The 24,841-nt window shown below is 43.5% G+C and overlaps 2 protein-coding genes across 7 annotated transcripts; one reads left to right on the top strand and one right to left on the bottom strand.

The window, feature by feature from the left end:
* Nucleotides 1-470: 470 nt before the first annotated feature.
* On the top strand, nt 471-9,400 carry ENPP4 (ectonucleotide pyrophosphatase/phosphodiesterase 4). 3 transcript variants are annotated; one of them, XM_065681800.1, is made up of 4 exons: nt 471-658; nt 2,597-3,461; nt 4,750-4,920; nt 7,482-9,400. In XM_065681800.1, exons 2-4 carry the CDS (start codon nt 2,639-2,641, stop codon nt 7,844-7,846), a joined length of 1,359 nt encoding a protein of 452 aa, XP_065537872.1. In that variant the 5' UTR covers nt 471-658; nt 2,597-2,638; the 3' UTR covers nt 7,847-9,400. The 3 variants fall into 3 exon arrangements, with proteins under 3 accessions (XP_065537872.1, XP_065537873.1, XP_065537871.1); XM_065681801.1 differs by lacking the exon at nt 471-658 and adding an exon at nt 677-916; XM_065681799.1 differs by lacking the exon at nt 471-658 and adding an exon at nt 1,977-2,045.
* A 5,237-nt stretch (nt 9,401-14,637) lies between these two features.
* On the bottom strand, nt 14,638-24,253 carry ENPP5 (ectonucleotide pyrophosphatase/phosphodiesterase family member 5). 4 transcript variants are annotated; one of them, XM_065681795.1, is made up of 4 exons: nt 23,939-24,253; nt 20,870-21,739; nt 16,957-17,133; nt 14,638-15,645 (listed from the first exon to the last, which is right to left on the bottom strand). In XM_065681795.1, exons 1-4 carry the CDS (start codon nt 24,237-24,239, stop codon nt 15,281-15,283), a joined length of 1,713 nt encoding a protein of 570 aa, XP_065537867.1. In that variant the 5' UTR covers nt 24,240-24,253; the 3' UTR covers nt 14,638-15,280. The 4 variants fall into 4 exon arrangements, with proteins under 4 accessions (XP_065537867.1, XP_065537868.1, XP_065537869.1 ...); XM_065681796.1 differs by lacking the exon at nt 23,939-24,253 and adding an exon at nt 23,517-23,746; XM_065681797.1 differs by lacking the exon at nt 23,939-24,253 and adding an exon at nt 23,535-23,746.
* Nucleotides 24,254-24,841: the final 588 nt, after the last annotated feature.

Genomic DNA, 24,841 nt, shown 5'->3' with positions numbered 1-24,841 from the left:
CTCTCATAAACCCCACGCTCTCCCGCAGCCTGCCACATCTCCCTGCTTGTGGCAGCTGCCTCCCGCAGCTCGCCTCAGCTCTCCTCCCATCACCCTCCCACAGCCCTGCTCCTCAGTCCCCCATAGCTCCCTGCAACCTGCGTTCCCTCAGTACCTCTTAGGCCCCTCAGCTCAGCTCACATCCCCCAGCTCCCCGTGATTCCCTACAGCTCACCTCAAGCCCCACCGATTACCTTCCGCCTGCCCCTCACCCCACCTCTCCCTAGCCCCGCTCCCCACAGCCCCCCCTGAACTCCCCCAGCTCGGCTCCCCCCATCCCTTCCACGTCTTACAGCGCAACGCCCACTTCCCCACAGCCAATCAGCGCTCCCTCCAGCGAGCCCTCAACCAATCGGATGTTGCAGAGCCCCCCGCAGCCGCGCCCCCCGGGCAGCGCCGGCGCTGCCGCCCCTAAAGCAGTTGGTGCCGCGAGTGTGGCGGGTGCGCAGGCGCATTGCCCGTCCTGCTTCCTGCCCCCGTTCCCCGCCGCGGCCGGACTCCTCCGGAGCCCTTCGCGTTTGTCCCGGCGGCGCTGCCAGCAGGAGTGGGCCCTCACGGTGGGGTCGGAGCGGAACAGCGGCGGTCGGGCAGCGGGGAAGGGGACGACAGTGGGGCTGTGGTGAGTGGTGCTGCCTGAGCGCAGAGCGGAGCAGGGCCGAGGGACCCCCCCCGGGCTCTGGTGGCTGCGTCTCCTACTCCCTCGGTTTTCGGCTGAGGGGAAGTGAAGTGTTGGCGGGCTCTGCGGAGCCGTTGCCTGTGTGCGCGGTGTGGCCGGAGCCCCACGGGGCCGGCCCGTTGGCTGAGCGGCCCCGCGGTGCAGGCGCTCTGGGTCCAGGAACGCTGAGCACTGGGTGGATCTGCGGTGACAGCCCGCAAGGTACCGCTTTCCTGACCGAGCCGAGCAAGAGGGGACGTGGAAGCCTGGTTAGGAGGTTCAGGATACCTGTGACCATAGAATGGTTTGTCTTAGAGGAGACCTTAAAGCTCATTTAGTTTCAGCCCCTTACCACGGGCAGGGACACCTTCCACTAGACCAGGTTGCTCCAAACCCGGCCCAACCTGGCCTTGTGCACTGTCAGGGATGGGGCATCCCATGCAAACAGGGATGGAGTCAAGCTGATGCAGTGTGTAAACCAGAAATGCTTAGCATCTTCGGAGTATTTTGAAGCTAATACTATGGTCTTAAGTCTTACTGTGCTGTGAAAACCCTTGCTTCTGTTTTTTTTAAGCAATTGATAACATGAAGCAGATAATTCTCTCTCTATTGCTTATGTAATTTCTTCATTTTTGCCTCTCTTTAAAGGGGCTGTGTGTCACAAGTCCTCTGTATTAGAGGATCCCTTAAAACTATTTTGGACTATCCTTTCTTCAAACATTTGTATCTTCTAAAGAAACTTTAACTGTTGGTTGGGGGAGGGGGGGTGGTGTGTGTGATTTCCCATGCTTTGAATTCCACTCCCTCCTAAAGTTTTAGCCAGCATTAAAGCTACTTTCATTTTTGAAGTAATGCACTCACAGGTTTTAAGAGTTTGGGGAAAAGAGTTGAGATAGGCCAGAACTTATTACTATAGTTAGGAAGATACCTGCTCTTCATCCTGGAATCACCTTTGTGTGTGCAAGATAAAGGAGAAGTTTGCTGGGGTGAGGTTTACTTTCAAAAAGTAAATACGCTGTCTGACCATCTTGCAAAGGCTTTTGTGAAACCTGGAATTCGCTTCCTCTTTCTTAAAGGCTTATAGAATAATTCTGAACAAAGTACTCCTGTCACATAATAAGTTTAAGGATAAAAAAAGGCTTACAAATCATGCCTTGTTTCGTAATAGTAATGAGTTCATTGGTGAGAAATACTTGATTCATACCTAAGGTTACTAATGATTTTTTTTTTTTTTTCAGTTTTACTTAGAAAGAAATATGGTACATAGAGAACAGGTTTAAATGCTGTTATGGTAGATATGCAACAGCTTGGAAGGAAAACGGAAGTTACTCCTGGCAGTTTTATGTACAGAGTAAGCAATGATTAAATAGGAGTGTTGAAAGGCTCAAAAGTCTTCCAGCAACTCGAGAGGGTGGAAACTGCAGAAAAAGATGGGATGAAAAGGAGAAATTGTAATTACAGAAGAAAACAAAATTCTGGTCTGAACAGTGATGTGTAATGAGGATTTAGAGCTGCAGAGGATTCTTAAATGCAGAGCCAGAATTGTTCAGGTGTCTGTGCTTGAACATGAAGAAAAATACTGATTGTCTTTGAATGCAGAATCATAATAAGACACAGAACGATAGAGTGATTGCTTAAAAAAGAGAAAGCAATTCTTCCTTTCATTTAGTCTAGAATGAAAGAAAATCTCATTGCTCAGTTGTTTTAATGTATGAAAAACTATGACAATATATGAGAAGCTTCTAAAGTCAGTAGGGAAATCCACTGTTAACTTCAGTGGTTGTTTAGACGGGTTATTTAGCAGTTATCTCCTACAAGCAAGATGTACATGATGTCTAGCTAGTTAAACTGGTTCCAGTACAATTACTTTGTGTTACATGCCTTATCTTTTGAATTTTTCAGGTGCATCTGATTACCTGCTGTAAATACTTTGAAGTATCAACAATGAACTCGATGTTATCATTACTTTTCTCTGGAATAGTTGCCTGTTGTGCTCGCTCTGTGGGTGATCCAGTATCCAGGTTACTCCTTGTGTCCTTTGATGGCTTCAGGGCTGATTACTTGGAAACCTATAAACTTCCTCATCTTCAGGAGTTCATTGAGGATGGTGTGCTTGTAAAACAAGTTACAAATTCTTTTATCACCAAGACTTTCCCAAACCATTATACCATAGTGACAGGTTTATATGAAGAAAGCCATGGCATTGTGGCCAATGACATGTACGATGCAGATGCCAGGAAGAAGTTTTCACAGTTCAATGATTCGGATCCCTTCTGGTGGAATGAGGCAGTTCCAATTTGGGTGACAAATCAACAGCAGGGAAATGGAGCAAGTGCTGCTGCAATGTGGCCTGGTACCGATGTAAAAATTAATGATACAACCCCTCAGTTCTTCATGAAGTATAACTTTTCAGTAACGTTTGAGGAGAGAGTAGAGAAAATCATTGCCTGGCTGAACAGCTCTAATCCAGTGGTCAGTTTTGCTATACTGTACTGGGAAGAACCGGATGCAAGTGGACACAAGTATGGGCCAGAGGACACTGAGAACATGCGCAAGGTATTAGAAGAAGTGGATAGTCATGTTGGTTTCCTTACCAATAAATTGAAGGCATTAGGTTTGTGGGATACTATTAATATCATCATAACAAGTGATCATGGAATGACCTCCTGTTCAGCAAAGAAGCTGATTGTCCTGGATAACTGCATTGGGCGCAACAACTACACTCTGATAGACAAGAGTCCAGTTGCTGCAGTGCTGCCAAGACAGAGTATGTTTTGGTTTGTTTCTTTGTTTTGTGTTTAAGTCATACACTGAGAATTAAATGTTACCTTACTACTGAAAAGTACACGCTGTGGCAGATTGTTCACATCTCTGCAAGGTGAACTACACTGCTTCTGCAAGTTTGACATAATTTAATGAATAAGTTAAAGAATGTTTATTTAGAAAGTACTTTGCTTTGGTAATCAGTGTCAAATTGTTATGGTTGGTAAAGATGGTCCTAGTACAGCTTGTTGAGAGAGTACACAGGCTCCTAGTGTGGGTACTGCATTCAGCCCTGGGGCCCTCAGGACAGCAGGGATATGGACCTGTCAGAGCAAGCCCAGAGGAGGGCAATGAAGATGCTCATGAGGACAGGCTGAGAGAGTTGAGCTTATTCAGCCTGGAGAAGAGAAGGCTCTTGGGAGACCTTAGAGCAGCTCCCACTACCTAAGCGGCCTGCCAGAAATCTGGACAGGGACTTTTTACAAAGGCCTGTAGGGACAGGACAAGGGGAAATGGCTTTAAACTGACAGAGGGGAGACTGAGATGAGATTTTAGGCAGAAATTCTTCCCTGTGAGTGTGGTGAGGCCCTGGCACAGGGTGCCCAGAGAAGCTGTGGCTGCCCCATCCCTGGCAGTGTTCCAGGCCAGGTTGGATGGGGCTTGGAGCAACCAGGTCTAGGGGAAGGTGTCCCTGCCCATGGCAGGGGGATTAGAAATAGATAACCTCTTTTAAGGTCCCTTCCAACCCAAACCATTTTGTGATTCTGTGCCTGCTGTCTTGTTGCTCACTTAGTCTATATGGTTATAATTCACAGTGAGCGTGAAATAAACCCTTGTGTTTATTAAGAATTTTTGTATGTTGGAGTAATTACTAACAGGCATGTCATGACACTGCTGGTCTCAGTTTCCACATCTGTGGCCAAACTGAAGCAATTCTAATGAACAAAGTGATATATATAGTAACAAAATCTACTGCCTTGGTGCATGACTGCTTCTTCTTGATTTCTCTGCTTGAATTTTGCCCTCCTGCTTTGCGCGTTCAGGTGGTTAATTCAACTGTAGTTTCAAAACCACAGCTGTGAGGTGCCTCATTCAAAATGAGAGCAGATTGTCCAATTCACCTTGATACATGTAGTGTTTCACTGGGGACCTGAACAAATAACTTTTCTATGTGCCTTTTAAAGAATAATTGTTTTGAAAAAATAAAAATAAATCTCAGGTTTAATGACAGGTAATTACAGTTCCAGGACATCATTTCTGGCTGTTTCACATGCACTTTTTTTTCTTGCCAGATAAGGAAGACGTGTATAACTTACTGAAAAAATGCAACAATCACATGAAAGTGTATCTCAAAGAAGAAATTCCAGACAGATTTCATTATCGTCATAATAAGAGAATCCAACCCATAATCCTGGTTGCAGATGAAGGCTGGACCATTGTACAGAATGAGTCACTGTCAAAATGTAAGTGCATGTCCCTCATTTGTGCTCTTGGTGGCTTATGTTGATAAACTGTCTTGGGTTCATTCCAGCCATGTGCAGGCTGGTCCCAGTTTAATGAGTGGAGTCCTGGTGCTGTGCTTCTGTAGGAACTTCTCAGCATTTTCTAGAACATTTTCAGCCTGAGTCTGGAGTGTTTTAATAGATGAGGAAGAGATGGGGGATATTTCTTTGGCTAAAATACTTTCAACCTAAGAGTTATCTTAGGCAAGTCTCAAGCTTCTACTAGAGGTGGTTTAGCTCATTTTTTGTTTATAAAATATATAAGAGCACAGATTGAAGCATGCCAGACACAATACTTAATGCTACAGCACATATAATAGAAAATAAAAATAAATGGGGTGAAATACTAAAAATAATAGGAACACAACAATAATGGCCAAAGAAACCAGAGGTCTTCCTGTTAGGGGTATCAAATAGTATGTTTTAAAGAGAAAAAACAAATGAGATGTCACTTCATATAGTGCACTGCTAAGCTATGCATGTTTTTCCTGCTGCATGTTTTTCCTGCTACATGTTATGAATGTCAAATTGCATACATACATATGTATAGGTGTGGCTATATATATATCTATATTTCCAGGTGTTTTACATGCGGGGCTGTTTTTTGGCAGACGAGAGATGTCTGTAACTTACTGAAAAAATGCAACAGTTACATGAAAGCCACGGGCTTTAAACTGAAAGAGGGGAGATTTAGATATTAGGAAAAGATTCTTGACTGTGAGGGTGCTGAGGCCCTGGCACAGGTTGCCCAGAGAAGCTGTGGCTGCCCCATCCCTGGCAGTGTTCAGTGCCAGGCTGGACGGGGCTTTGAGCAAACTGGTCTAGTGGAAGGTGTCCCTGCCCATGGCAGGGGGTTGGAACTGGATGAGCTTTAAGGCCCCTTCCAACCCAAGCCATTCTATGAATTTATGCTTATTTGTACAAAAGTACTGTTTTCAAGGTAAGATATGTTTATATTTTAATTTCATCATAGATTTGGTACAATCATCTTCAAATTGGCAATACTTGACAGGGGAAGTTTAAATTGGATATAAGGAGGAAATTCTTTCCTGTTAGGGTGGTGAGACACTGGAATCGGTTGCCCAGGGAGGTTGTGAGTGCTCCATCCCTGGCGGTGTTCAAGGCCAGGTTGGATGAAGCCTTGGGTGAGATGGTTTACTGTGAGGTGTCCCTGCCTATGGCAGGGGGGTTGGAACTAGATGATCTTGAGGTCCTTTCCAACCCTAACTATTCTATGATTCTATGTTCTCTAATAGAGGTCTCTTTCTTGTTTATGGTTAGATTCATTTCCATGTACCTAAAAATAGTTAATAAGTCTATGTTTATAAGTAACAGCATTGTATCAGTTGAAGTGAATCACTTTTCAAAACAATTCTGCTAGCCAAGGCTCCCCAGAAGCAGCCAGGGGAGGTTTTAGCCAAAAAGGTTAAGTGTTTATTGTACTTGCCATCACAGAGTGGCAGCATAAGGAGTGGCTAGTGTACCAATCCCTACACTGTTCCTGTGTCAGCACACACCAGCCCTCCCACTTCATGGGTGAAAGATAGGAGTCTTTGTTGGACTGGGGACTTGGAACAGCTCTGTTCAAAACAAGAGAGCAGTAGAAGGAAAACAAATGTAATGGTGGAAAACATTAAAAAGGAATATTGAACTACACTGAAGTGGGGAGTGTGACCTAATCAATAGGAATCTTGACATTTCACATCAGAAACTTCAGTGGAGACAAGGAGACAGTTCTCAAAGAGACTTGTTAACTGTTAGTGAGAAATGAACTCAAAACTTAAATGCAGCCACTCAAATACTGTGCTGAGTTTGCTATGAGAAATTTTTAGCATCTTGGTCAAATTTTTCAGGCATATTATTAGGAAATTTAATTATAGCTGGTTTTTAGCTCTTTATATTCCACCAAAAATCTGAAGTATTTCTTAAAAACCTACCAAATGTCCAAGTACTGATGGCCTTATAGCCACAAACGTTCTGTTATATGCCTGTCACCAACACTGTCGTCCTTTGACTGTGTTTTGACTGCTTGGGTGTCCCTTCACCTGAAGTACATAATCTGATAAGCATGATTTGAGGGTACTTCACATGCTGGAACTGAACCCTGCTTAAGGAAAAGTGCTTGGCTTTTAAGAAACAAAGTGTCTGCTTTGCAAGGGGGAGATACCTGTCTAAAACCTGAGAAGCACAAATCTACATTCTGGTTACTGACTTGTGGAGTGACCACTTCCTTTTCAACTTTGACATGAGAAGTGAGAAGGGGAAAACTGGAAGTGTTGATGGCTGAAAAGAGATAATGGAGGGGGAACCATGGTGGAAGACCACTATGGGAAAAGACTTCTGGGGACTGGGGAGGAGGAACTCTGGGTTCCTTCTGTGTTTGATCCAAGAACTGCTTTTATGGTCTGCATTAGTCTTTGGTTACAACATGTGCATTTGGGGGGTGGAGGGAAGGGGAGGGGAATATTCAATATGCAAACAGAAATTGTGATTTTAACTCTATAAACTTTGCCTTTCTCCAGTAGGTGACCATGGCTATGACAATGCTCTCCCAAGCATGCATCCGTTCCTGGCTGCTCACGGGCCTGCTTTTCATCGGGGTTACAAGCAGAGCACAATAAACAATGTTGATATTTACCCAATGATGTGCCACATCCTGGGCCTGACACCACTGCCCCACAACGGCACTTTCAGTAACACCAAGTGCTTGCTTGCTGACCAGTGGTGCATAAACCTTCCAGAAGCTATTGGGATAGTCATTGGGGCTTTGATGGTACTGACCACCTTCACCTGCATTATTATAATCTCCAAGAATAGAGTAGCTTCTGCAAGGCCATTTTCCCGACTTCAGTTACAATATGATGATGATGACCCTTTAATTGGATAGCATTAGGGAGCCTCGTCTCGCTTGCTAAATAGGGATTTCAGGAAGAGAGTTTGCACTTGCACTGGATGGCATTCTTTGCACTTTAATGGTATATGTATAAAATCCTGTACAGCCAGATCTTGCTAACTTGTTTGTATGTGCTGCCTGACTAGTAGTCCTGTAAAACATGAGCCAACAAAACAATTAGCAGGTGGCATTCTGCTCAAAGAGATGCTTAACAAAATAAGGATGCTTAGTTTTTCAAAGCCTTTGACCACTTTCAAAATGAAATCCCAGCGTGTGAACTAGCCAGGATATAGACTAAGTGGATTTTTAACACTTGTAAATGTGGGATAATAATTTGATAATTAATGGGGGTTTTGTATTAAATTTAAATTAATGTTGACTTTTAGTGTTCTTGTACATGTTTTGGAAAGATGTTTTTTATGAGAGTTAAAAGTTACTTTGTTTGGATAGTATGTTCTGATTTGTTTTTGAATTTGGGCATAGAAGGCACTGAGAAGATCCCAATACTTCTGTCTCCACCCTAAGCCAGCAATATGGCAAGAGACTGGTAAGAAGGAAAACGGAAGTCAGCAGGAAAAGAATTGGTGCATATCACTTCTACTTTGAGCAATAAAGTGTGTGGTTCAGCAGTTCTAACACTGCACAGATGGCTCTTGATATTTCCAATGTGTGCCTGTGGATGACTTAGTTCCTGCACAGCTCCAGTTAGGATGGTACCACTTTGCTTATCTCAAAGATCTCAGTTTAAACTGAGAGTCCCTCAATGACCCAGTTTTGGGGCTTTAGGGGAAAATTGCTGCTTCTAAATGCTGTGAGAAGTTTTTCAGGTATAAAATCTGCTAAAGGTATTTTTGTAATAGAGGTGGTTCTGCCCTGTGTACCAGCTGGTAATAATCTTTTGAAGGCTGTCATGTGCTGAAAAGTAACAACTGGAAGTTTGATATGCAGTCATCAAGCAAGGATTCTAAACTCTTATTTTAAACCTTGGAAATTTAAAGGGAAAAGTTAGTTTAGTTTTTGAGGTAAGATCTGTTAGCTGTAGTGTCTGAGCTGTATAGATGCAAAGTTCTAGTGCAGACCAGGGCTAGTGTTCTCTTTATTTGAACTCTTGATTCCTTGTTAATGGGCAAGTCTAGTAACTTCCCATAAGAGAAATTAATTTAGAAAGCCTTAGTGGGACCTTCTCGTTCAGTGAGTAAAGAAGGTGGATTGAACTGTAAATGCTGTCCCCAAAAGAGAACTATAGTTACCAAGTGCTTTTCCTGTAAGTTTGACAGTTGAAAAACTGATTAATTTGAAGTGACAGCACTCGGGTACCTGGTAGCATGCAGCATGGTTTCTTGTTTGCAGGCTCAGGTTCAATGCAGTTTGGTGTTAGCCACAGACTACCTTTTCCCTGACTTTGGAGGGAAGGGTTACTTTTAACTGCCCCTTCAAAACTTAGACGTATTTGGGGTTTTTTTAATTTATTTGTGGAAGTCTTACAAATTAGTATCTTCCTCCCTGAGGATTCTGTTGTACTGATTAAAAACACAATGCACAAGCTAACCTGTTCTGTTTTCTTTTTCCTCACTCTTAAACTGGTAGCTCCTACTTGCTGACTAATGCTTTACTCTGAATTCATCTGAACTTAAGAGAAGTTCAGGCCTCTTCAGAAATCAGTACTGTTACTGACAGTGTAGTGGGCTTTACACTGTTACAATAGAGCAGTAACAGGACTGAATACGGAAGTCACTTTCTCATCCTGCTGGAAGATTTAAAGTAATTAATTACATACAATAAGAGGTTAAGGAGTAACTATAAATGAATGTTCTACAGCATCTCAGGCTTAGAAATGCTGTAAAAGGGAGGATGCTTGAGTTCCTTGGAGAAAGTTGTTAGCTTCTTGTTATTTTGCTCAAGAAGGCATCCTCAGCTTTTCATCATCTCTACATAGAAAGGCTTGACTCAACTGGCAATTTTTCTGGCAGACTCAGTAAAACAGTAAGCTGTTCTCTACCTGCCAGAAGGGTTATTTTTAGATGCTAAAATCAGAACAGTATATGCTCTTCTCTATTCTTCCCTTCCTCCTCCTTCCCTGAATAGCTGTCATGCAGTGTGACTGATGTGCTTTCAGTTCCACTGTGCATCACTGTCATGGGCCAGGTGTCACAGATAGATACCACCAGGATTTTAGTTACCAGAAATCTAATGTTGATGAAGTACAGTGGTAGGATTCTAATCTGGTCAGAGATGAGAAAATCTATAACTGTATTTTTCTTCCTAGCTCTAGGTAGCCCATTCTGACAAGAAGAGCTCCTATGAAACCAGGCAGCGAGTGGTAGTTATCTAACAGAAATGGTTCTTACCCTTCACTCCTCCTCCCTTTAGTGTTGAGATTAACAGTGTTATTGTGGAGAAGGTTTTAAAGAGAAAGCTGAAGTATTAAGAAACAGGATAAACTATATTCTGGTTGCATTGCTAGTTATTGTCAATTCCAATTGGAGTGCTGAGTCTTCTTCCTGGCATAACTGCTGCTGGCAGGACAGGCTTCAAAGTAGCTCTTGTACAGCCAGGACTTCATACAGATGATAATGTACAAATAAAGGACCTAGAAGAAACCTCTTTGTCCTTAGACACAAAGATGAAATATTTAAAGAAGATTGTTTGTAAAAGTTAGTTCCTAAAACATGGTTCAGTATTTCCACTGTCCAATTACAGTGTGTGTGAATTACTGCTTGTGAAAGTCAGCACCTGATTTCCTTCTGAACAGTTTATTTAAAACAGAAACATAAGAAGCCATGACTTCCCCCTTCCTCAAAGCTGTGACAGAGGACATACATACCCTACAATGGTTTGTGGCAATATTTAATGACTTGTGAAATATATACAAATCTGCAGTGTTCATACAGGGCAAATTAGTTTAGGGGAAGCTCTAAAACTAGCATTGAGGTTTAGAAGGCAATGGGCAGTTTCTAACACTACTTCTCAGCAATGAAGACAGATGTTTCATCATGTTGCCTACCTCGATAAAGGAACTCTCAACACTGCATAGAGAAGCCTTTATACCATCCACCCCTTGGGGTTTATATGTTTTTGTCCTTTTGCACTAAGGAAACAGTTCCACAATTGATCTGATTCAACCAACCATTTGCTACAGGGGAAGTTTATAACTTGCTGTAATTCAAAAAGAATGTAGCGTCTATGAATACAAACCAACAGCATTACATACCTCCAATGATAAGACCACAAAGGTTTGCTTTAATATGCATGGTACCCACCTTTTATTGCAGAAAACAGTAAGATTTGTTAACAGGATTCAGATCAGCACTTCATTATGGCAAGGCCCATTGAATGTGGTGCTTTCATGTGCTTGCAACAATTGTTGTAGCCTCACATGTAATAAACACACATTACCTTTACTGTAGTGCAAACATGCCCTTTTCTGGAAAGATGTGTAGAGCAGCACAAGCCTGCATTCATGGCCATTATTTAAGCAGGGAAGATGATGTGGCAGGAACCCTGTTGCATCTGCATTTTACAAAGCAGCAGGACTCGGCAGTGCCTGTTTGTCGTCCTCCCAGCACACAGCTCAGGATTGCGTTGTTCCACACCTCTGAAAAGTCACTCTGCACAACCCTTTGTTGGCATTTTTGTGCCCCTTTTTGTTTGAGCCTGCATTTCTTGCAAATAACATTTACTGCAGCTCGCTCTTTACCAAGGAAACCTGCACGGCTTGTTTTGATAAAAGAAACTATTCCCATTCCTGGTAACAGAGAGCTGTTATTTCCATAGACAATAGCAAGGTGGGAAACGAGAGGTCTCTTAAGAACTTTGACCTAAAATTCTGAAGTTCCATCACATTTCCAGTTATTCTCAATCACAGATGATACACTTTGTAGAGTACAAGAAATATTTGGGATACATACAAGTTAAGGCCATTTTCCCCCACCCATCCCCCCACAATTCAAGTTTTTTCCAGAAGTCCTTCTAAATGAAGCAAGCACTCAATGCTTGATAGCTCTATAGCAAAGACATATTTCAACTTCAACATTTCCAAACAGAAAGAAACAAAGAAAACGGTTGACATCTCAAAGTGTCCTTCACAGGTCACTAACGAAAGACAAAATCATGCAAGCTTCTCTGTTTCCAGCTGAAGTTACAAGCAGCATACAGCGTACTGAAACCCATTTCCAATAAACCTGTTTGTACATCAAAAAAGTACCATATACACAGAAACCAAATCCCAGATCCTCCCCAGCCAAAAGGTAGTCTGAAAAAATCGCCCTTCAGAGAAAAAGTTGCTATTTTTCTCCAGTGGCATCACATGAGCTTTCAATTTCATTAAGCATACACCCAACACCTTAAAGCAGTGTTTAACACTGGCTAGTTAGCATATTTGCACAGAGGTACCTGCAAATACACCTCAGCAATAAGGGAAACATGTTTAAACCTGCACCTAAATACCTAAATGCTGAAAGATTCCCTTCTGTTTCCTACATAGTTGCAATTTACCCCCCTCAAAGAAGGGCCTTACAGTGCAATACAGACCAGTGGCATCCAGAAGAATTCTCATGCTTGTGTTCCCAATTATTTTAAGTATTATTATTCCCAAACCCTTTGTTAGGGGAAACATACTCTTCCATTGTTGTATATTTGTGCAGGTGAGTCCCAAGATGACTGAACAACACTGACCAACTTTGCCTCCTCCTTAAAATCCAGGGTCACTATGGCCCATGATAGAGCTACTCTGGTCACAATTAAAGAAGCTGGAGTTTAATGATCACCTCTGAGACTACAATCCAGTAATTTTTACCTCTGCCATATACACTGCCGTGAAATTACTGCAATAACAATTTCTATTCAAGCAGAATGTTCCAAAGTGAGAAAGTGTGTAGCTGAGGTAGCTACAGGATGTTTATAGCATCTCCAGTTTTCAGTTGCTCCCTTGACAAAGCCTGTAGATCTTTCTTCAAACACAATGTTTATGCTAAAGCTTGCTTTTAAGTTACAAATAACAAAGAAAAGCTGGACTCAGTGCATCAAGCTGCTGTCTGCCACCCACTTTTTGGAAGGTAGCTAGGGAAGTGATAAGTCACAATTTAGAGGTTCAGGTTTTCTACTCGGACTTCCCCAGACACTCTAGAAACTGCTGTGACCATCACTGTTGCCTCCATCTGTCAGCCTGAGGAAGCCCCTGCAGCATTCAGCTTTAGCTGGCATCAGCAAAGTAAGCTTAAGACATAGCTAATGGTCAGCTCCACTAAGAATGGGTTTTACAGTGCCAGATACACCTAACTCAGGTGTTTTCCTTCAGTGTTTTCTTAAGAAAATGGCAATGTATGTAAACAAGGCAGCAGTACACAGAACAGGAAGAGCAGGACTGCACCGATGAGTCAGATTCTCATTAGGCTTCATACATATCCCCAAATCAAGGGGCTGTCTTCCACAGATCTGCTAGATTCCTGCCTTCCTACAGCTATTACTACAGGTAGACCTTCAGCATACACCTTAAAGTGGAGTATTTCACTGCCTTCCCTCTCAAGCATCCACAGCACTGAGCTGTGGTCTGTGGAAACCTTCCACATCCGTTTGCAAGACCACTTAATGCCAAGCAAGTGTCCCTGTCATCACAAAGGAATCCAGCAGGTTGTTACTTCAGACACACTGAGCACCAGGCAGTTCATGACACGGCACTGCAGAGTCGTCACTGAGGCAGTGAGGAGTACACTCGCATTTGAGCTCACCAAGGTGACATTCAGTAGGTCTGGAATTAAGTTCAGCAAAATGAGTTTTGTACTTCAGTTAGTCAGCTTGTTGCTCCTTGCCACATCTGCCAGCAACCCTGCATCTGCAGCCTTACACTCTTAGTCACACCAGTAGTTTGACAGATCACATCCGAGGCCAAGATGTCCCCACCTTTGCCCTTTTCTGGGTGCTGTGGATAAAGCAGTAAATTACACTTGAAATACCAGACTCACAGTTTGTGTGAATTTTGAGTGAGTTTCTTTCTCCTTCAGGCATTGTAGTCAGAAGCAAAGTGCAGAGAAATAAGTCAGCTCATATAGGGAGGGGAAAAACAACCAGCAGCTTCTAAACAAGTCAGACAACTAGACAACTTTTCTCACTTCAAACCACTGAGGTTTCACGCAAACCTTAGTCAGCAGCTTCTCGCCTCTCATTTAAATTAGCTCACCAAAAACCCCACAGCTCCAATAGCTAAACACCTATTGCTCCATGCAAAATTATCAGAGCAATATAGAGTTTTGATGACCCATAATAATTTTCCTTGACAAACAGCTTCCTCTGGAAGAACAAACCCCAGTCTTATGCCTTTTTTTCATATTAAAGTGTGCTTTTTCACATTTAAGATATGGATATTCCTTAAATTGTGTGTCTAATCATATTCATCAATCTCTAAGGTCCACTCAGTCAGATAAAACACAAGGCAGCAAGCAAAACCCACACTAGAGGAGAGTCTCCAGTAACAGATCAGATGCCGTCACCCAGTGACAAGACTGACAGCACTTTGAAGCCAGCTTGCACATGTATGTTCCTGATTCATCTGCCTTATTCTGAATGAACCCTCTCGTCACAGAAATATGGAAGAGTCCATTTGGATATAAAAGTGTTGTGCTTGTACATGTCCTTAAACTGCCGACTGCATGGAATTCCCAGAAAACTTAGTCCAGTGTACAAAGAACAACAGAAAAAGAAAGACTTACATTTACTTGAAAACATACCTAAAATCATAAAGACCTATATTTACCTGAAGAAACCCCAAAAGAAAACGAAAAACCAAGCAGTTTAATGCTGACTGCTGAAGGCAATACTGCCTAGATTCTTATTCTGGGGCTACAGTTAACACAGTAGTTTAAAGAAATATGCCTAACTCTAAACTTAAGGCATTTAGCAGTGCATGATCTAGCTTACTAATAATGTTGGTTTTCTGCAGGATTTATTCTGCCAAGCTAGGTGCAATGGTGATCCATGCAAAAGCTTCCTTGGTCATGGAATAAACACCCCAAAGAAGTCTAGTCCCATTCAGTGACTTGTTAGAATCCAAGAAACTAAAAAACTTCTCAAAGGGAAAAAAAAGGGGGGGTGGAGGGGGATTAAATCACCACGTAATAGTCTGTGAAGTGCACCTCAGCTAATGTTATTTCCCTAAAGTAGGTCAGAATCAGGTATTGAAGGTCTACATGTCTACATACATACAGCGTCCCTAAGAGTATTTTCAACCCCTGAAAGATTAAGTGGTTGTAGGTTGAAACAGAAACATGCTCTTTCTCTGCACACCTGGTATGTATGCACTCCACTGGACCAATGGATCAGCACCCATTTCCTTTTACTCCACACATTTATGCTGACCCACCTCTATTCATTTTTGTGACTTTTTTTCGTGTAAGCTTACGTTAAGCATCAAACAGGAAATAGTATCACGTGTTACTAAGCTTGTAACAGTGGCTGGGCAGCTTCAGTATGTTTCATTTGCATGGTGTTTGCTTGGATGAAGATAAAATGCTTAACAAAAATTGCAATAAAAACCATAACAAGAAAGCTGCCTAGGAAGACTCCTACAACAGTAGCATAGGTGTCTGCTCCAAAGGGAACTTCTTCAGCAAGCATGTCTTTCACAGCGTTGAATGAGCCATTGTGTGGCAGCGGGTTAATACCAAGGAGATGGCACAGTAAGGGATACAGGTCTGTAGAATTCATTACTTCTTTGGTGGCATTCTTTCTGAAAGCAGGCCCAAATGCCAAAAAAATTGGATGCATTTCTGGTAACACGTTGTCATACCCATGATTACCAGCTGGAAATGAAAGACAGATAAAGGTCAATATTCTGAAGCTGCAAAACAAGCATTAAACTTTCGGCTAAAACTAACAGGACGCAGAAAAGCAACAGACGTCATTTAGTCTTCCACAAGTTTTGAAGAATCTTTTTGATAAACAGCATAAATGTCTCCCAACAAATGCCAAGTCTCAGAACTACAAAGAGAAAATGCCTTAGGAAAAAGAATGGAGAACATTATTTTTAAGAAAGAAAGAGAAATTAAAACAAGGCAGGCCCACAGGGCAGTAACAGCGCTGCCAATGGCATGCTGGGCTACACCCAAGTTTCCTTGATTTTCCCTAAGGAAAAACTCCAGCTTTGCAACTGTACCAGATCTCTTGGAGGGAGAGAGGGAGGAAGGGGAAATCCATGTAAAGACAGACTGTCTGACTGCTAGTAGCTGACAGAACTTAAGCTGTGGCTGCTTTGACGCCTTGTCCACTTTTGTGCATGATCTACTCATCAACAAGGGAAAAGTTTGTAAGTCTCACTAGTGGGTCTCCAGTGCCCGCTCCTTGCAGGGCACTGAAAACCCTGCACACGTAAATACACCTGTAAGCACAAAAAGCTGCTCTCATCATCTATCAATAACTGAAGTACTTGTCTTACAGGTAACACCCTTCAGCTACATAACCAGCAGCAAAGTTTAAAAGGTTTCTAGTTAAGCAAGTTAAGAACTGACAATAAGACACCTTTATTTTTCCTCATAGCTAACCGAAAACTAGTTTAGTCTCCATTCTACCTATAATAAAAGTGAAACCCCAAGGAGAGGAACTAAAATGTGGGGATTTTTTCCTCCAGGTCACCTAGAATGCATCTTAGCCTACAAGGTAAACGAAAATCACTGCTGTACAGTAAAACACAGCATGTGAGGACTCTTTCTAGCAATAGAATAAGGTTACTGTAAGCAAATACATCCACAGAAACTGAGGACTTCCAGAAAGCATTCTTGTATTTCCAATGCAACCCCTCTCCGGCAAATAAATAGTACCTGATAAAACAAAGCAATTCATCCTCTACTCAGCAAGTTCACTTACAACTTTTAGTATCTTTTTCATCTCTCAGAAAGTGCTCATCAGTTTGCTAGATTTGACAATACGACCTCAAGTGTGTGGCCACTAAAACAGGCGAACGATCGTATCTCAGTAAGTTTTATTCTTTGAAATGCTAAGTCCAGTTCCCCCTCCCTCATCCCATGGGAAAAAAATTAAATTCCACACACTTAGCTACAGAGTTTTCCATCCCAGTCTTAAAATAACCAAAACACTGTAAAAGACAGAATACTTACACTGAATAACATCAAACTTATTATACACAATTTCCCATCCTTTATCAGCCACTGCTAAGATTGGCTGAATTCTACTGTTGTGTTTGTAATGTAATCTGTCTGGAATCTGCTCCTTTTTATATACAGTCATGTTGGGATGAGCATTGGCCAAAGCTTCATATACTTCATCCAGTTTGCCTTCAAAGAAACAAAAGACAAAACTTAAACACAGCAGTATGCTTACAGAACTCATCAGTAGTTTAAATACAATTGGAATAAGAGGGCAAAATGCACTTCCCCAAAAGGTAATTATAGCTGGGAGAGACAAGAGCGGATTAAAACATGCACAGAAGTTACTGTGAGAAATCCAGAGCATCATCCACAGTGAGCTCACACCCGGTACTGGCCTTCACAGCCTATTCCCAAGCAGTAAGTGCCTTGCTAATTAAAAAAATATCCCTCATTTCATAGTTACCAGCACATGAGCTTCTCACAGGAATGAATTAGAAGCATTCCATTTACCACTCACAGAAAAGAAACCAGCTCCTCCTAGCTCCATGCAAAGCTTGAAAGCGAGAAGATAGCTCCTAAACGTGTTCATGAGGTAACGCACACGTTAAGGCCATATTCTTCTTCCCTTCAGTTGGCTATGATGACAAATGACACTTTTTCTTAAATCAGTTTAATTGTTACTTGCTTTCCTTTAAAAGGCCACAGAGAGCACCACTTTGCTTCCTGGCATCTCTGAAAACTTACTTCTGAGCGAGCCCAACTATTTTTCTACAAGACGCTCCAATAAACAGCTACATACCTGAGCCCATTTGATTCCCAGTTTTGATCTTCTGCCATTCTGATGACAAGTTTAGCCGATTTAGAAAGAGCAGGTAGTTTGTTGCTATGCACCATATATCACAGTATCAGCAATTAACTGCTTAGGGATAAGCACAACTAGCTTGCATTAATCTTTCAACAGAAGCCCTCAGGTCACAGTTCAGACACCACTAGTGCGTTAGGAGCTGTACAAAGACTGCAGAGGCCTAAGCAGGGAATGGGGGACAAACAAAGGGACAGGCTGGACTGACACTGAAATGGCACTTCTGGCCTAGAACTGTGTACTCGATAGCAGCTAACATAGCTACACATTCGCTTGTATTCTTAGCTCTACTCTTTTCCCTTCCCTAGTCCTCTGCCGCATAGGGAGTGTAAACCCTCAAGAGCTGTACTAACACTACCAAATAAATAAGCATTTTCCACTGCCAATTCTTTATTTCCTTATTTCCAGTTTCTGAGCTTTTCTTTCCAGTAAAAGTCACTGAACAGCCAGAAAGCCGTTGGACAAGCTGAACACCACCAGCGCGCAGGAAGGAGGAACCAGGACATCCAGACAGTAACACAAAAGCAAGCTCAACAGCGTACATCTGAGCAAGTTTCCTCAATTCCACCTCCGTGTCGGCAGAGATTCCTGTTAAGGGCTATGCAGTGTATATAACAGACTTCTGTTAGGCACCGAGTAACCCAGCTCCATGACTTATTTAAGTACTTCGTGTTACTACACACATGTGCAAGTCAGTCAGACAGCAGAGCTGACAGCTAGTCTCTGCAGGCCAGTTTCAGCACTACAAGGTCTGAATCACAGCTGGAAGACTTTCACATTCCCTTAGTGGCCAACACTGCCATTTTTACTAGATAAGGGGAATTTTAAGTACATCCTGTCATTCTGACAACTTATTTCTGTCTAGTTCTGCCTTCACAGCTACAGGTGCTCCTCCAAGTGAGCTCTTCTCTGAGTGTCTATCCCAAGAAACAATTGCCTTGATGACCACCAGATCAAGTGCTTAGTTTGACCTGTCTGATGCTTCCTGAAGGATACCATTTACAGTGTGCATGGTGTTTTGCATGTATCTCAGGGGAAAAAAGTTTGGGAGGAGGTAACCAATGACTTTAGAAAAAACTTCTCCATTTTCCTCCTCAGTTCCTAGGATCTGGTATAGAGATTCTGAAGGAAAACTGGAAATGGATTAATGTATGTTACTTAACTCAAACTGGCATAAAAGAAAGAACCACTAAACTTAATAATCTTGACAATAAAGGTCTAGATGAGACAGCAGAAGTCCAGATATGATAGAGATAGTGAGAGCAACAGGGAAAAGGACTCCAATCTAGCATTTCTAGTACTAAATTAGTAACAAAACTAATTTTGTTATGCCACTTTTCTATGTGGGATAACAGAGAGGAGAAGCCCCAAATAGAGAAAGCTATGATTTTTACACTAAATTAACCCTCTGAATTAATGTATTATGTTATATGCAAGAAAAGAGGTCAGCATCACCAGCTGTGCTACAGTTACCATGTTCATGAACATGCTTAGTTCCACACACTATTACACCATCACAGTTAAATAATGGCTTTAATCCATCTCTCAGGGAAGAAATATGCACCCAAACAGTTAAAGTACCAGAAACTGCTGCATGTTGAAGCATTCAAAATTTTTCTCAATGTCTCACTAAGTTTTACAAGCAAGACAAATAACTCAAAGAATCAGTCCTATGTACTTGTTATTTCATACCTAAATGATTTGTAATAAAAATTACAGCTGGTAACACAAAATGAAGGACTTGTAACTATCCTCAAAACTAATTCTTGTCTATTGGTAGTGTAATAGACATCTGAACCTCTGAGCAAAGCCAATTCCAAGCTATTTTGGAAATGGCTTTTTTACTACTCTGTCATTTAATTGCTGCAGAGATACTATTTCTTTTCAGCATCTAGCAGGAGAATCAGGTTACACATCTTTTAAGTTCTTATTTACTGCATTAGAGACATTTCAGCACTAAAGTTCACTTTTACAACTCCTTTATTTGGTAATGAGAACATCCTGATCAACCTTGTTTGTCTCCATTAGGATGGGACTCCCAAACTCAGCTCTTCTATCACCACTGACAGAAACAGCACCCAGATACAAGAACCTGAGAGTGCCCAGGTAGCAGATGACTCAGTCTGGATGCACTAACCTTTTAGTCTGGAGTATTCTTCAAACTAAATAATGACAGGAGACATTTGTTTACATATTTAAAGGTCACTTAGGTCTGCAAAATATCCTCCCTGCTGGGACATTAAGTAGAGTGCTATCCACTAGCAATGCAAATGTTACAGGAATCTTAAAACATACCTTTTCAGAAGGTCACCTTAAAACTCAACTTCCAAATTAGCCCTGCTGCCCACACATAAACCCGCTATTTTCCAGGTTAACACATTCGCACCAGTTATAGCTGTTGATCATCCAACTAAAGGGCAGCACCCCTACATCACTACCCCAAACATACACCTGACACTTGAGCAACACTTCAATGGCTGCAGCCAGACTTCAGGTTTCGATTCCAGCAGTGTTCTTGCCCATTATTATGACAATAAAAATGGTATGAACATAACTGGCTATTAAAAGTGACGGGGAAAAAAATGAACTACAATAGCTGGCAGCTGATCGAACAGCCAACACAGGCTTTCTTTTTATCACAGGTCCCCATCTGGTTTCAGTTTACTGTTTGAGTTAGAAATCTAATTCTTCCATCATGACTTTAGCCGTATCATTTTGATGAAAGGCAAGATATGTGACATTCGGTTGTTATCTATCTAGAACACTATTCATCCTTGATAATGCTGCTAGATTATCTTACTTTTTGTAAGGACTAAAGGATATTTGGCAATATTAGTCAACAACAGACAAATTGCTCACAATTCATTTCAGAAAGTTAATCCAGGCTTTTGACAGAGCTAGCAAAAAGAACAAAGGAGTGATCCTGCAAGTACTCCTTGTTCAAGGCTGATGTCCTACTGGCATCAGTGGCTGCTGCTGCCACTTCAGTTAAGGAACAAAGTCTATAAGGTTTCATATTCAAGTATTTTCTTCAGAGAATTTTACTGCTGTAACTCCTACCTTCTTTTGGCAAAATAGCTACCACAGGAGAATTCTCAAAGACTTTATAGAGCTCTCTATTCGCATACTGATCAAGCTCAATGCGCCTTTTTGAGGAAGACTCTGACATTCCGTGATCGCTTGTAATTATGACATTTACCACATCCCATAGCTTTGCTTTCTTCAGCTCGGACAGAAGATATCCCAGCTTTTTGTCAATATCACTAATTACAGGTCGCATAAGTGGGTTTTCTGGACCCAGAATATGGCCCATCTCATCAGGCTGTTCCCAGTACAGGAGACCAAAGTTTATGGGTTCTTCTGATGTAAACCAGTCAATAAGCCTAGCAACTCTATCTTCAAAGGAAACAAAATAGTTGTAGGGCATATAATATGTAGGAAAGACTCCATGTATTTTCACATCTGTCCCAGGCCACATGGCTGCGCCAGTTTTATGTCCTTCCCTCTGGTTTGTTATCCATATTGGGGTGGCTTCTTCCCAGAACTTGGAGTTATAGACAGCCATTCTGCTCAAAGAGAAAGTTTCATTCAGAACAGGATCATACATCTCATTAGCAACTACACCGTGGCTTTCTGCATAGAGACCAGTCACCATTGTATAATGATTAGGGTACGTTTTCGTTATAAACACGTTAGTGACTTGTTTGACATGAACACCATTCTCCATGGCATAATGAAAATTGGGAGTCGAGGCTTTATAGATGTAATCCCATCGAAATCCATCAAAAGATACCAGCAACACTTTGGCCTGGGCTGGCTGGAGAGACAATGTGGTTGGAAGAAACAGTAAGAAAAATGCCAGGACTCTCCATAAACAGTTCATGGCTATTCTGGAAGGTATTCGTCCCTTCTTCAGAGGCAACATGGCATCTGTTGAGCAGAGACAGAACATTTGTTTGCATTAACCTGTTCATCAAAGTCATAACTTAGTTTTAAGAATGAGTAGCTAAAATATTCCTTCTGCATTTATACAGCTTGCCTTACTAACACTGACACTCCCAACAAAACCTTGTGCATAGCAGTTATACTGATATCCCAATGTCAGAGATGGGAAGTGAGACACTACAATTTGTTGGATGAAACTCAGTTTGCAGAGCAACTTCTTTACCCAGCGTCACTGCTCAACCTCCTCCTTTTTCCTTCCTGCTCCCAATACACAGGAACTCCTGCTCCTGCAATCTGACCAGTTCTTAAGTATTTTCTGTACCCAAAGTTGTAAGAAATTCTCCTATGAGAAAACTTCTGCTTGTTAAGAGTTAAGATGTAAACAGGGGCAGCTCTCACCATGACAATAACAAGGGCCATCTCCACCAGAACTTTGTAACCCTCATAAAAGCCAACGAAGCAAGCATGGCACAGACCACATACCTGCAGGGCAATGGATGGAAGAAGGAAGTACAACATGGGAACTGGTGGAGCCTGCACCTGCACAGCTCCCATCAGGGAGAGGGAACCACCTAGAAACCATCATAGCTTCTAAGCCCCCACACTGGGTGTGGGATTACCAAATGTACGGGTAATCTAGCGGGGAATCTAGAAAACAAGCTTTGAACTTCACATACAGTCAGACATCCATTAAAAGGTTGTGCTGCTTACAAGGTGTGAGATCGAGTCAGACAAAGAGCAGCAACGTCAGTTTCCCAGCATTTGATCACATCTCTAACCTGATTATAGCTTTGCTACAAAACCAAGCTCTTCGTGATCCACTTACGACCAAAGGTCACTTCTTGTGTACAGACAGCTTTACCAACAAGAACGCACACAAGTCATACAAGCCAGTGTACAGTTTAAGTTCTAACCACTTACGTCCCTACATGGATTGCAAAGAGGTGGCTGGAAGATTCCGCGGTACTGCATTCAGTGAGCCACTGGAACATCTCTCAAGTGGTTTTTGTACTCAAAGCTGTAAGAAACTGGCCTACGAGAAAACTGCTACTGAAATTCAGCTGGAAAACAGTGCTTCTGTAACCAGTGAATCCGTATTAATGTCCAGAGTACATTAATACCCTGCTTCGCATGAAAAGTTTTGGTGTAACAAGCATCTGAATGCCACTGCAGTGACGGAACAGGATCTGTCATTCTGGTAGAACACAAGATATCTTCCACAGGGAGTTTTCCTAGTTCAGCTCCCAGAATTCCTCCCACTACGCAGCACTGGAATGCATTTACACCGGGAAACAGTGTAAATGTTCCCCTGCCCTCCCGTGGCTCCCAAAATCAACACCCAGGCCCACAGCGCTGCTAAGAATGCACTGACACTTCAGAGGCACGATCCCCCCTCCAGCGAACACCCCAGACCTGCGGGGCTGCATCACTGCACTCCGCCCCACGAGGGATTTCTTCGGGCTGTATCTGAAGGCAGGCAGCACCCGCCGCTGTGTCCACCCAAACCCCAGCCGCCAAATGAAGCGCAGCCCGTGGCTGACTCATAAATTCCCCCTTCTTGGGAGTGACAATTACGACCTTAAGTCCTCTCGAGGGAAACCAGGTCCATCCTTCCGAGTTTTACACAGTTCATTATGGCAGCACCATTAACAATACCGGTGCCAACACCCTGATCCTCTGACTGGGTATTTAAAACGAATAATCGTGGTGCTCGTTTTCTTTTTCCTCAAGGCTCTCCCGCACCGGCCCTCCCCGGACACACCCGAGCACATCCACCGACCCAGGTCCCTCTCTCGGAGCCTCAGCACCGCCGCGCACGGCCCCGGGGCGCTGAAGGGGCTCTGCCGGGACGAAGACAGCTAACCGCAGCAGCGGGGGCCGCCCGGGCACCAGGGCCGCGCCCAGCCGGCCGGCGGCGCCCTGCACGGCAGCCCCGACCCGCGGCCGCACACGGCGGTGCGGGGCCTCCTTCCCCCGGCCAGGCCAACCCCGCCCGGCGCAGCCCGGGTCAGGAACCCCGCGCTGCGCACGCCGGAGGCCCCCCCGGCCCAGGGCCGCCCCCCCCTGCGCCGGAGCCCTCGGTCCGGGCTGCCCCAGCTCCCGCCGCCCCGCGGGCGGGTGCGCTAGAGACGGGGCCGCGGTAACCCCCCCGCCAGGCCGCAGCGAGCCGCGGCCCCCCATTACCTGCCGCGGGCACGACACGGCCAGCCCCGGCTGCACCCCGGCGGGCCGAGGCTGCTGCGCGGCGCGGAGGAGGCGCGGTGTGAAGGGGGTGGTGCGTGCCGTGGTTACACACGAGGGGCCGGGCGGGCCGGGCTGTGCGGTGGCTGCGAAGGTGAGGGGCGAAGGGCGCCTTCCGGGTGTCTGCGAGTGCTTCTGCGTTAAGAGTGAGCGGAACTGATTGAGGTGCGCTGAGCCTCTGAGCTCTCAGGTTGGTACGGCAGGTACTTCTTTGGGTGTTGCCGTGTTCAAGCCCCGGAGCCATGCGCTGCAATCAAGGAGAATTGGTTTTCCATCCTCATCTCAGTAGAATGTGAAGGGTTAAAAACCCGCGCTGGGTTTCCCCCCTTTAACAGCTGAAGGACTGTGCTATGAACAGGTACAAGCCCGTGCCTTGTGTATGTACACAAACCTTACTCCGTGGCTGCGTACAAAATCACTTCACCGGTGCACAGGAACATGCTTGGTATTGGTCACAGCTGGCACTGCCTAACTTGTACGCCCTGCTGGTGTAAACAAGAATTACAATGCAAAGAGAACAGAACCCGTGGGTTTAGGGGGTGTTAGGGGTTTTTCTCATCCTTACAGGATGAACCTGCTTTCTTCTTGACGGCAGCCTGCTGCAGGCTTCGCATCTCCAACACAGCAGATCATTAGTAAGTAGGTAGAAAAGGGTTACCTATAACTTGGGTGCAGGCTGTAATCCAGGTAAGACTCTGGCCCCTTTATGTATGAAGGGATGGCTTGGCTTCTAGGGCTTGAGATCACTGGGCTGGCCAGGCTTATGCAGGAAGAGACACGCTCAAGCTTGGGGCAGTGGCAAGGTCTGATCATTGTATCTAAATTCCTTAAGCAAGTGTGATACCT

The sequence above is a fragment of the Lathamus discolor genome, chromosome 5 (genome assembly GCF_037157495.1).
Source record: "Lathamus discolor isolate bLatDis1 chromosome 5, bLatDis1.hap1, whole genome shotgun sequence".
NCBI classification, from domain to species: domain Eukaryota; kingdom Metazoa; phylum Chordata; class Aves; order Psittaciformes; family Psittacidae; genus Lathamus; species Lathamus discolor.
This window is presented reverse-complemented; position numbering and strand designations above follow the sequence as displayed.

What these genes read in the sequence shown, in the direction of transcription:
- ENPP4 (XM_065681799.1), top strand. Translation starts at nt 1,983, where the DNA reads ATGGTAGATATGCAACAGCTTGGAAGGAAAACGGAAGTTACTCCTGGC. An exon ending in TGCAGTGCTGCCAAGACAGA is followed by an intron (nt 3,462 to 4,749) that starts GTATGTTTTGGT and finishes TTTTCTTGCCAG; the next exon opens with ATAAGGAAGACGTGTATAAC. An exon ending in GAATGAGTCACTGTCAAAAT is followed by an intron (nt 4,921 to 7,481) that starts GTAAGTGCATGT and finishes GCCTTTCTCCAG; the next exon opens with TAGGTGACCATGGCTATGAC.
- ENPP5 (XM_065681795.1), bottom strand. Translation starts at nt 24,239, where the DNA reads ATGGCTCCGGGGCTTGAACACGGCAACACCCAAAGAAGTACCTGCCGT. An exon ending in AGCTATTTTGCCAAAAGAAG is followed by an intron (nt 17,134 to 20,869) that starts GTAGGAGTTACA and finishes GTTTCTTTGAAG; the next exon opens with GCAAACTGGATGAAGTATAT. An exon ending in TAAGTTTGATGTTATTCAGT is followed by an intron (nt 15,646 to 16,956) that starts GTAAGTATTCTG and finishes TTTCATTTCCAG; the next exon opens with CTGGTAATCATGGGTATGAC.